The 12741-nt window shown below is 34.7% G+C and overlaps 1 protein-coding gene across 16 annotated transcripts in view; it reads left to right on the top strand.

The window, feature by feature from the left end:
- ADGRL2 (adhesion G protein-coupled receptor L2) overlaps positions 1-12741 on the top strand; it is a 388797-nt gene that overhangs the window by 225868 nt on the left and 150188 nt on the right. For all 16 annotated transcript variants that reach the window (XM_047725544.1, XM_047725542.1, XM_047725545.1 and 13 more), the window contains one exon: positions 6872-7044. In XM_047725544.1, the coding sequence (XP_047581500.1) occupies positions 6972-7044 (73 nt within the window). In that variant the 5' untranslated portion in view covers positions 6872-6971. The remainder of the gene's footprint in view (positions 1-6871; positions 7045-12741) is intronic.

Here is a 12741-nt window from a genome sequence, read left to right as displayed (position 1 = left end):
CCCCAAATGGGGAAAAAACTAACTTCTTGTGTCAGTGGATTATAGTTTAACAATAAATACAAAATATCTTCAACAAACAGATTTAAGGATTTTTTTATTTTTTTATTATTATTTTTTTTTTTGGTAGAAAAGTTGAGGAAGCCATCAGCTTTTTATGATATAGGTGATATTTTGAACTGGGCATGTAACTTCTTTTTTTTGTTTGTTTGTTTGTTTGTTTTTCTTTTGAGACTTAATTTGCAAGTTTATGTTCAGTCATAAAATGTCCCCTGCATTGATTTGAAAATGACAGCAATTTGTTTTTATTATTTCAACTGGAAGGATTTTAATGAAGAGAATGGCAGACTGCCCTGCACTGTGCCTCCAGTGTCCACAGCTACAAGGCTCTTGCATGCTCAGCATGGCTGGTAGATGTTATAGCGGATTGCTGATGTAATTTTATAGGAGCATTCTTGAGCTCTTCCCCTCTCTGCTCTAAGACCTAGAAGAATTTACTCCCTCGCAGTGCAGAAGTTTCAGTAAAGGGTAAGACCAGTAATGAATGTTAAGGGGACTTAGGCATAAATAGTTTAATTAAAGTACTCTGGACTTGATACCAGTGTCCACAGAAATGAAATGGAGAAAGAGGGTGGCGACTTGTGGTTTGCCATGTGGTTTTAAAATCTCTATCAACATTCCCAGCCTCATACTATCTTTGTGAAAGGAAAGAAAATAAACTGAAACACAAAAGAACGTTGAATGTCTGGAGCTAAAATAAGCTCACTGATTACCAATAGCAATGGTTTTACTTAGACAACTTACTGAAAGAAAACTCCCAAGAGTGTCAGTGTTTTCTACGATGTTAACAAGAAGGGGGAGTTCTGGCCTGTCAAGCCCACACATAAGATATTTCTGGAAAGTGAACACCCCGAATGAGATTTAGATTGAAATTAAACTAATTTATTTTTCATTTTCTAAGACTTTGCTTGGGGGCATAATGGGGTTAGTATTATCCATTTTTGTTTGTATGGGCAAAATATAGAATAGCAGCTCTCTTTTGCTGGTAAGTTCCATTTCATAATTATAATTTTATAGTGCAAATAAGATTAGAAAGACTGATTTTGTATATAGCTTCTTTGGCTTTCATTTAGTGCTGACATACATTTAGGGCATAGAATAAGCATTGATGTTTCCTTTTACACAGCATTAGTGTATAATAACGAGGATGGGTGACTTTGATAGGTCTCATACTTAGATGGTGCTTTTCTTTCCCTGTTCTCATGCTTTTAGTTGTTTTTGGGTTTATCATCCAGTGGTCTTAGTACCTCAGTGTCTGTAAGTAGAAATCAAAGACAAAGCTTTGGATATGAATATTTATGTTGGCTTTACTCCTAATAGAATATCAGCCTTAGTTAAGCTGTGTTAGAAAACCTTAAATTATCTTTTCCTTTTATTAATTTGAAGCATGGTCTAGTCTTAGTCTGCCTCTTTCATTGATACTTAAAAACAAACAGGTTTTTTTGTTTTGTTTTGTTTTTTCTATTTTTGCTGAACAGGCACGTTGCATATGAGGTTAAATGTGATTTCCTGGTAATATAACATAAACACCTGAATGCTAAAACTGGTTAGTAATACTTTCCTAATTTTACTGACAGTTTAAAGCATGGGATGTTTTATGCAGCTGATAAATATAAGCAGGTTACTGTTTGAAGGACTACACCTGACTGTACATTGTAAGTAGTGTATAAAACATCGAGGAGTATAAGCAGTGCTGAGGTGTATTCCTGGAAGTCATTTTTCAGCTTTGGAAGATTTAGTCGTAAGGATGCATTAATTGGGGTGCCTGGGTGGCTCAGTGGGTTAAGCTGCTGCCTTCGGCTCAGGTCATGATCTCAGGGTCCTGGGATCAAGTCCCACATCGGGCTCTCTGCTCAGCAGGGAGCCTGCTTCCCTCTCTCTCTCTTTCTCTTTCTGCCTACCTCTCTGCCTACTTGTGATCTCTCTCTGTCAAATAAATAAATAAAAATCTTTAAAAAAAAAGGATGCATTAATTGACTTTCTACATGACAGTGTTGTAAGATGTGTAGATCTAAAAAAAAAAAAAATCTTGACTGAGGTTTGGTAGAACTAAGACTAGGATAAAATTGTTTTTATTCTTGTTTTAGCTTGGGTGGCTCAGTGGGTTAAAGCCTCTGCCTTCGGCCCAGGTCATGATCTCAGGGTGTTGGGATCGAGCCCATATTGGGCTCTCTGCTCGGCAGGGAGCCTGCTTCGTCCTCTCTCTCTGCCTGCCTCTCTGCCTACTTGTGATCTCTCTCTGTCAAATAAATAAATAAAATCTTTTAAAAAAATTGTATGAATTTTATCTTCTTATTTGAAGTATAAAAACAAAGTTGTACATTAGAAGTGGGTTGGGATTTTAAAAACCATGGTTATTCATAGTTTAAGTAGAAGTGTTTCTGATTTTATTAAGAAATGAAACTTTACTTAGCATTAAGAGGAGTTTGATCTGTCTCCTGTGCCTTTATAGTCACAGTTCTTTCCTCACCAAAGTTTTTGGAAAGAGGTTTTCTAAAATTTAAGGACAAACTGGTTATTAGTATGGAGAGTTACTTAATCTTTTCTGTTCATTGAAAGGAAATTTAATAGCTTCTTTTCTGATCTCTTCCTTGTTTTTGTTTTGCATTATGAGAAGATTTTGCTGAGCTTCATTTTGCAGGTAAAACGTTTGGAGGAGTCTGTTAGCTAGCTACATTTATGCCTGGAAGTGTCCTTTGGCTCCACTTCGGTTAGGAGCAATGTTTTCCTAAGATTAGTTTCACCATGTTTGATTATTTATTCATTCTATCTTTAACTGATTGTGGTTTGTTAAGTATTTCAGTTTTCATTGACTTTTTTTTTTTAATCATATGCTGTTTATTTTATTTTTTTTAATTAATTTTTTATTTTTTCAGCATAACAGTATTCATTATTTTTGCACCACACCCAGTGCTCCATGCAATCCGTGCCCTCTACAATACCCACCACCTGGTGCCCCCAACCTCCCACCCCCCCACCCCTTCAAAATTCTCAGATCGTTTTTCAGAGTCCATAGTCTCTCATGGTTCACCTCCCCTTCCAATTTCCCACAACTCCCTTCTCCTCTCCATCTCCCCTTGTCCTCCATGCTATTTGTTATGCTCCACAAATAAGTGAAACCATATGATAATTGACTCTCTCTGCTTGACTTATTTCACTCAGCATAATCCCTTCCAGTCCCGTCCATGTTGCTACAAAACTTGGGTATTCATCCTTTCTTTTTTCTTTTTCTTTTTTTTTTTTACAGCTTTATAAACATATATTTTTATCCCCAGGGGTACAGGTCTGCGAATCGCCAGGTTTACACACTTCACAGCACTCACCATAGCACATACCCTCCCCAATATCCATAACCCCACTCCCCTCTCCCAACCCCCTCCCCCCATCAACCCTCAGTTTGTTTTGTGAGATTAAGAGTCACTTATGGTTTGTCTCCCTCCCAATCCCATCTTGTTTCATTTACTCTTCTCCTACCCCCTCAACCCCCCATGTTGCATCTCCTCTCCCTCATATCAGGGAGCTCATATGATAGTTGTCTTTCTCCGATTGACTTATTTCGCTAAGCATGATACCCTCTAGTTCCATCCACGTCGTTGCAAATGGCATTCATTGACGTTTTTTAATGGAAGGTTGTTCTTCATTTGGATCACAGCAATAAAATCTTTGGACTTTAGTTTTCAAAATTGCATTTAAAGCTTGAATTTTCATAAATAGTTCTGTATGACCTAAAGATGATTGGATGTAGATTGTAAGCTTTATTTGCATAAAGAAAACCATGATTTTATTACATTCCAGAACTTGTTTCTATTTGTCAGAAATAATCATCTATACTGTCATAATTGACTACAGTGTAATTTTAAAATTGTGTTTCACATTCTCAAACCTTAAAATTGTGTTTCACATTAAGATCCTTAAGAATACACTTAATTTTTAGTATAGTTAGAGTCAGCTCATGAAATATCTGCCTTGGCCAACGACCACAAAAGAGGTCTTGGTTGTGCGGTTTCCTCCTCATTTTCCCTTCACTAGCAGAGGTTTTCCTATCTTGGCAGCTGTTTCCTACAAAGCAGTCATCAGTCTCTGATTTCTTCCTTCCCTTTTTCCCCCACAAACAAGGACTCTTTCAAATAACAGATGACCGAAGACAGACTAAACTTGGATTGCTTTAAGAATGTAGAAATGTGTTCAAGAGTTGTGTGCATGTGGACAGGCAGCTTGTATTCATGTCATTGAAATGAAAATACTCCTCACAAGCAGAACTTGGACTAGCTCAAATCAGGAGCAGTCCAGAGGCTGATTTAATTTCATGTGTACTAATTAATATGCGTCATCCAGAACATTAAAATTATTCTGATTGCTTGGTCAGATCCTTGAGCAATATGGAGGATATAAGAAGTTGTTTCTTGGGGCACTTGGGTGGCTCAGTCATTAAGTGTCTGCCTTCTGCTCAGGTCATGATCCCAGAGGTGCTGGGATCTCGGTGGGAAGCCTGCTTCTGCCTCCCCCTTCCTCCTGCTTGTGCTGTGCTCTCTCTCTGGCTGCGTCTCTCTCCGTCAAATGAATAAATAAAATCTTTTTTTTAAAAAGTTGTTTCTTGATTAGCCTTTTCAGTCTGACAGGTCATGAAATTATTGGACTTCTCTTTATGCTTTATATAAAATAGCTCGCAGTTTTAAGGCAAGTACTTGACCACGGTGCTCATAAACTGCAGGTTCGTTTGGGTTTTGTCTTTTGAATTGTCTTTGGGAGTTCAGTGTGGAAAAAGACTAGAGATTGCCGATTCTACAAGGTTTTTGTGCCATGTTTCCTCATCAGATTAATTTTTGATATGTCATTTTTAAAATATTTTTGGTATTCAGGAGAGGAAGTTTGCTCTTTTTGTCTTATTTCTCTGGGCACAGAATCATCTGAAATGTTCTCAGAACTGGGTAATAACATTTCTGGCTCCCTTCATCATGATACCTAGATGTCTTCAGTAGTTTCAGAGACAGCTAAAAATTGGGCTGTTCTGGGTCATGGAGGGATGTATAGGGAACCAGTTTCATCCCTGAAACTATAGGCATGATAAAACAAACTGCGTATTATGGAAATATCTTGCTAGTTTCATCTGTGATTTTTATGGATCTTTATATTTAAACACTGGATAATAGCTTCAGATTAATTTTTTACATTCTTTTTGGTGTGGTTGTTGGTGAAGCAAGATAGCGACTTTGTAGGGTAATAAGTGTTCCAAACCATTTAGAATCTCACTGCTTTTCCATTGAAGTTACGTCATACTCAACTGATAATAGAATATGGTGAACTGATAATAGGATATAGTAAACTACTAATAGACTCACATATGATACATGAAGCATGTAACAAATGCAGAATAGCTCAGATAATGTGAAAGAACTACAGGGTTTCTAGGAACTTTTTTTCTAAAAGCTTTTGGGACAAGATCTAAATTATATGAGCTCCTTTTTTATAGATACAGCTTCAGAATGGGGGCTATTCCCCTCACTCCCCCACTTTAAGAAACTCTTTATCTGCAGCAGATTAAGGGTAGATTGAGAGAACTTGGTAAGAGTATTATTTAGAAGAAAATTTCAGAAGTTGGTATGAAGAAACCATTAAGATATCCCTTTAAAGGAAAATTTTGTTAATTTTCTACCCTCAAGGCTAGACCAGGAGGCTGGATGTATTTGAGAATTGTCTGCATTTATCTGTATTGTAGGGCTAGTATTTACTCTGATTCCTCATGTTAACCTAGGAAGAAGTGAAACACTTCAGTAGAACCCAGCAAATAACCTGGTCTTATGTCCTAGGAACTGAGAATTCTGATTAAGTCATGCTTCTGAAGTTTTTGTAGCCTCTCCAGTTGAAGAACTGGATTCTTAAGGGCTAGTCAGAATTAGACTTGGCTCCAGGTTTTATATTCTTTACTCTTCTCCCAGTTTTTAGAAAAATAGTGTTACAACCTTGGAGAAACAATCATCATAGTCTTGGGGTTTTATTTGGGTCTAGTGGATGGACCAGCCTGCTTAAGGATACAGGTTTAATCTTACTAAGTTATACTTTGCTATAAAAAAAACCCCAATATATGAAAATCTGAAACTTTAAAATGAAATAGTTAAGAGACCCTTTATTAAACTTCTCCGTCTATGAATAACAGTAATAATAGCAATTTGATATATGGTGTTTAGAAATGTGATGTTTTTAGAATGTCATTATTATATAAATTACGTACACCTGTGTGTCAAAAATACTACATCCTCGTATAGAAAAATAAACTGCTTAATTTATCTCTAATCTGTCCTGCAAGATAACAGGATAAAATAGTAGATAATATTACTGTTACCATCACTAGAAACAAACAAAAAAATTACAGATATTTATAAATTTTTTTATTCTATATATAATATATGTTACATATATGTATTTACCATATACTAAAGCTAGTAATTTGATAAAAAGACTGATGTGTGGCATAGAGAGATGTATTGTTCTCGAATGACTTCCTAAGCTTTTCAAAGAAAAATATCATTAGGGATTTATATAGCTGTTCTACGAATTTATATGTCATGGTTATCTATAAATGTTTTTCGAGCTTTGATTGTTTTCTTTATATTCTTTTAAGGCTCAGATATCCAGTATGTAGGAGCAGCTCTCATATTGGATATAGAGTCAAAATACATACCATTTTAAAATAAAATTTTATACTTAGGAGATGGATTGAGGCAGGGAAGGAGAGAGCGACTTGTTATTATTTTTGCATTTCTTTTGTGACGTAACAGGACCATAAGAGTAAATGATGGATTTGTTTGTTTTTCAGATATGAGGATCAATGATGCAGACTGCTGGGTTCGATGAAGCTGGGCATTTATAACTAGATTCATTAAGGAATACAAAGAAAATATTTAAAGGGATCAATAATGGTGTCTTCTGGTTGCAGAATGCGAAGTCTGTGGTTTGTCATTATAATCAGCTTCTTACCGAATACAGAAGGTAAGATGCAATTTAAATTTTATTTTTTAAATCTGGGTGAACTTGGTTTAAACTATGCAGTATTCTCTATACAGAAGTGGCTAGAATGAGTTTTATTTTAAAAAGTAGCTGTTAAGAAGATTTCCCGACTGTCAAATTCTTTTTTTGGTGGTTGAATTTATTTTCATTACACACAACTATAGTAGTGAAGAAAGTGCTAGAAATCTGAATTTATGTTTCACATAAATTTGTAAAATATTATTGTTAATATCCCGAGAGAAGTAAATGGAAACTTTGCTTTGGTATATATTTTACACTTATCGACTAAATTTATTCCAGTAAAATGGAAAGTATTTCATGTCAGTGTTTTTACTTCTTTAGTTTGCTTGCTTCTTAAGTGGACTCATAGTTCAGTTCTAAAACTCCTAAATAAAGTTTTTTCATATCTTCTGGAAAATATTGTTTTTTTTTTTTATTTGTAGTGCTTCCTTTTGAATGTCATTTATATCTTTTTGAAGATGGACCTGCCTTTTAAAGAAATAAATACTTTTTGAGGCTTAGTGAAATAATAGAAACCATCATTTATCAATTACTATATGATTTTTTTAGTATCTGTTATTTCTTTAGTCTTATATATTATTTCCATGTGAAAATAACACCCTTTCAGGTGCTTTTTATAGAGCAGGTCAGAAGTTAATATGGAGTTAAGATATGTTAATTTTATAGCTACTTGATAGTGGTAGTTATGTATTCAGCGTGAAACTATATTAATCTTGTAAAATCTGTGAAGAATACAAACTCTCTGAGAAACACATGGATTTTATTTGTCCCAATTAAATATTCTTGAAGAAAATACTTTAGAATTTTAAAATTGATTTTATATGTATTTTTAAGTGATCCTATTTATACCTAGTAACAAAATGATAGGTGGAGGTAAGAGGTAGCTCTCAACTAAGAGAAGCTTATTATTCCAATATCTTTGTAATAAGCTTCAGTGTTAACATTTTAATTTTGCTGAAGGAATTTTATTTGAATTGCTGTCCCAAAATTATATTTCATCATAATCTTCTTACCTTCCCAGTCCCCTCCTTTCAGTATTGACATAACTTAATAATTCAAATAAATGACAAATTTAGGAATATTTTTAAAATAAATTCTGTATTTAGAAAGTAAATAATGTTCACTTGGATTTAAGTCAAGCTTTAAAGTTACAAATGGGTTAATATTCTGTTTTTAGAAGATAATGCTCTTCGCATCAGAACTGAAAGATATATCAAATCTAACAGTAAAATGCAGCATGTCTGAATGAATAGTACCGTAATGATAAAAAACAAGCAGAAACAGAGTTTAAGAATATGAATCTCTGGGTTGGATTGTTCAGAAAATCTTGTGTATAGTCTATAATTTTGCATCTGCTTTTTTGGGGGGGTGGAAACTAACTGAATTCCTGCTGCTATGTTTGAATGTTTTTATACATTTAAAAAAGATTCCAGGTGTGGACCAATGGCTCATTAGTCCACATAATGAAAAAATTTCCAATCAAGATAGAGACCACTTTGCTGGCACAGTAGCTTAACTCAGCGGGGGGGCTAGCAAACAGAGACTTTTTCATGAGATACTGCAGTTTTATTTCTAGTGTCACCTATCAGGTCAGGATTCATATCTGCTGTTAAGAGAAATTTCATTTTTGGCACATCAGGCCAGGGGGTGTTGCTTTTGAAGCAGCTCCCTTCTACGGGTAAAAAGAACCTGGGAGGAATCCACACTGCTAGCTGTGAGAGTAGACACAGTTAATGCACACTGTTAGAATACTGATCCAGCATCACATGGTTTTGTCTTAGTAAAGTTTTACATAACATGATAGTCCTTTATTGCCAGAAAGCAGATAATGTTCTGTGAACACCTATAGAGAAAACCAATCAAAGTTAGGTGTGAGAACACAGGAAAGGAGTTATAAATTTAACCATTCAGCCCATTAAGTTTCTTCAGAGCCCTTGCATGATGGTTACCTTTTCAAATCTCACAGAGATGAGCACTTTTTTATATTAGTTTCTGGATTCTTACAGTTAGGACTTCGATAAAGTTTCCTAGGTGGTTTCTTCCTTTCTCATTTACTGAGTGACTCAATTGAGCCAGGTGCTTAGGATTCTGAAATGCACAAAGCACAGTTTCTGCTTCTTGAGGAGTTCACGGTCCTGTGCAGGGGCAGAAGCCTCAGGTACTTACTGCTGCCACTCAGGGGAAGTTAACTTCAGGGCAGCAGGCCAGTGAAGGTCTGCTGTAAGCAGGGAAATGCTTGCCAGAGGACCGGTGATTGCCATGCCAGAATTTAGCCTGGTTTTGCCAGTCTTCTGACTTTTGCGTGGAAATCAAATGTGGATTTTAAGTAATAGTAGCTAATTAAGATCAAAATAAAACAGAACAAGCGTGTATTATATTTAGTGATGGACTTGCCTTTTTCAGAGCTTTTATTTTTCCTTCTCTTTGCAGTAGTGTTTCACTTTAGTATATTATTTTAAAATAGGCCAAACATAATTTTAGAGTTATTTTACATCTATATTTGTGAGAGGTAAATTTCCACATTTGCAAGGACTTACCTGTTTTATGTTCAGGTGAATATTATAAATATGTCATGTTTGGGGTACACAGTAAAGAACAAACTACGAAACAGTTTTTCAAGTTTCTAACCACAGTAAAATCTAATTACATAAAGATTTAATTGTTAGAATTAGCTTCTCTCCCTTTATCTCTAACTTTGTCATCTAGTATTGAACAATCAAGTCTCACCCCTTAAATTTACTTGTTTTTGCAAAATAAGAACAATGTTTTATTTATTCTTAGTCTTTTTTCCCCTGTGTATTTTGGAAAATTGTTTAGAATTTCCAAATAAAAATGATTATGAAAGATCAGACTTTCAAAATACTTTGTTAGTTTTTCTTTGAATTGATTTTATTCCTACAGAACTAATCTCAAGCCCTTCAAAAATCAGTTTTGTTGAGAAACTGGTGTGCTTTGATTTTTTTGGCCAATTTTTATAAGCAGAGTAACCACTGTGGTATCATGTATCAGTAAGTAAGAAAGTAAATTGAATTTTTGTGTCCTAGAGAATTAAATTATGCTATATAATGGAGCCCTGGCAAGCATAAGTCAGACATGTGAAGGCTTGCTCAAGTGACAAGTTACAAATAATAGCAGTTCTTCAGCAAAGTAGGTTTTAAAATGGGTTTCAGGTTGACTTCTTTATGCAGTGAGTATTTAATTAGATTTCATTAGTCAAAATTTTAATTAGTTCAAATTACATTGTTGTTTATCCATATTTCAAAAAAGAATGTTATGTCCATATAAATGCCAGCTATGCAAGATACAGCTTTACCTATTAGTTTTACATACATCCAGAAATTTTAAGAATATCAGTCTTAAAACTGTCTTAACCAGTTTAATTTAAATGTACTTCTAAATTCTCTAAGCATATTTTACAATAACTTTTGTATTAATGATATCTTACTGAAAAATGATGTTTGGCTGTAGGGTCTTTTTGCTAGTTGAGTGACAGAAAAAAAGTAGATATAGGCGTTAAGTATGAATTAAAAAAACTGTTTTAGTTATATAAATATTTCCTTCAGACTGGTCCATAATTTGGAAGGAGTAGTAGCCTTTTTTTTTTTTTTTAAAGATTTTATTTATTTATTTATTTGACAGAGAGAGATCACAAGTAGGCAGAGAGGCAGGCAGAGAGAGAGGGGGAAGCAGGCTTCCTGCTGAGCAGAGAGCCCCATGTGGGGCTCCATCCCAGGACCTTGGGATCATGATCTGAGCCAAAGGCAGAGTCTTTAACCCACTGAGCCACCCAGGCGCCCCAGGAGTAGTAGCTTTTTATCCAAGGTTAAACTTAAGAAGGATTATGAAAATTCAGACCTGTCTGTATTCATTCTTTCTTTTATTTACATACACATATAAGAAAATGTATAAAATATATATTCATACACACACTGTCAGCATCACAAGGGCAACAGTTGTTTTTGTTTCTTTATTTCATCAGTGTGTGCAAGTGCCTAGAACAATGCCTGGCTTATAGTAAGTACTCACTTTATATCCACCACATAAAAAAAACGAAATTTTTGAGAGGTTAATCAACAGTTGTAATACCAGGGTAGTAAGTGCCATGATGATGATACTCATTGGGATGAAGGGGAGGAGGTGGCTGGATATATATCAGGAAAGACTTCCAGCTGAAGTGATCATGATGCTTGAGCTGACTCAGTATGAGTTGACCAAGCTGTGTAAAGGCATTGGTGAGCATGGGGGTGGAGACAAAAAAGTCAATGGAGAACAGCATGGTGTGGAATAAAACACTGTAGTGATTCTTAAGAGCATCAGAATTGCCTAGAAGGCCCAGGGTGGGGACTAAGCATTGTATTTCTGACAGATTTGAGGGATGACACTGATGTCACTCAGCATCACACTTGACCATTATAGTATTGTATGTGTGTGGGTAGTTGAGCTGAGGTGTAGAGATGAGTGGATATTGATATAAAGTTACTTTTTTGAAAGGGTTTTTGAAAAGAAATTATGATTTAATTCACTGTGATCCCAGAATAGTAACCAGTTGATTACTAGGAGTTACTATCTGTATCTTTTCATATGGTGTTTTACTCCTCTGATCACACTTCTTGGTCATAATTTTAGGCTCTAAAATGGGATTCCCCCCCTCTTTCTTGACAATGTATTGAGAAGGAAAAAAAATGGAAAACTTGGCTCCAGATTATAAAAAACAGGACATATTTTCTGTTAAGAGAAATTGTTACATTTTCAGAGCTCTTAAACCCTTGCTTCAGTTTGTCTCTTCATTGTGATAACCTTGTTCTTTTTCTTGTTGGGAATAACTATATGGCCGTTGCTGTGAAAATGCTGAATTGACTTACTGTAGGGACTTTAGATTTCCCAATCTAGCAAAATTGACTACTTTTGTTCATTTCAGTATATTTTTGATTAGTTGAAAGCTAGCAAGTAAATTTTCAGCAAGGTATTTGGAGATTTGGCCATATGACTCCTATTAAACTTAATGGGAGTCACAACTCCCATTAAATTAATAGGAATCGTACAGCGTATCTATGTTGGCTGCATAGCAAATGTAACCTTATTTTTTAAATTCACAAATTATGTAAATTAACACTGGTTTAAAACAATGCATTTTTTAAAATAATGATTTTATTTATATGTTTAGTGCAGATCAATGTGATTTAACTCCTTGAGAAAGTACCCAACTATATTGCTCTTAGGACATTTTATTGTATTATATGAGTGTAATGTAATTTGATTGCAGTAGCTTTCCTCTGCATAGGTAGTGATGTAATTCAGTTTTAAACATATAAATATTAATGCCATTTACAAATGATATAATGTTGCTTCTTATCTTGTAAAAACCAAATATGTTATTGTATTACTACCAGGATTTAAGAATAAGGTTTATTTGTTCAGAATATGACTCAAAATTGAAAAAAAATTAAGACTAAATTTACTAGGAGACACGAGCATCTTTTAAAAAGTTAGTTTACAATATACATTTATCATCTTATGTACCAATATTCAGTGTCAAAATATACCATATTTCATATATTGAAGATTAAATTCCAGTGTTTGATTTCCCACTTTCTTCCCATTCTCTACCCTATTTCATGCTCTTTTGTTCTTTTCCCATGTTAGAAAAGGTTTGTTTAT

Source organism: Lutra lutra, chromosome 4 (genome assembly GCF_902655055.1).
Source record: "Lutra lutra chromosome 4, mLutLut1.2, whole genome shotgun sequence".
NCBI classification, from domain to species: Eukaryota; Metazoa; Chordata; class Mammalia; order Carnivora; family Mustelidae; genus Lutra; species Lutra lutra.
The sequence above is the reverse complement of the archived record's forward strand: the minus strand, read 5'-3'. Positions and strand labels throughout refer to the sequence as shown.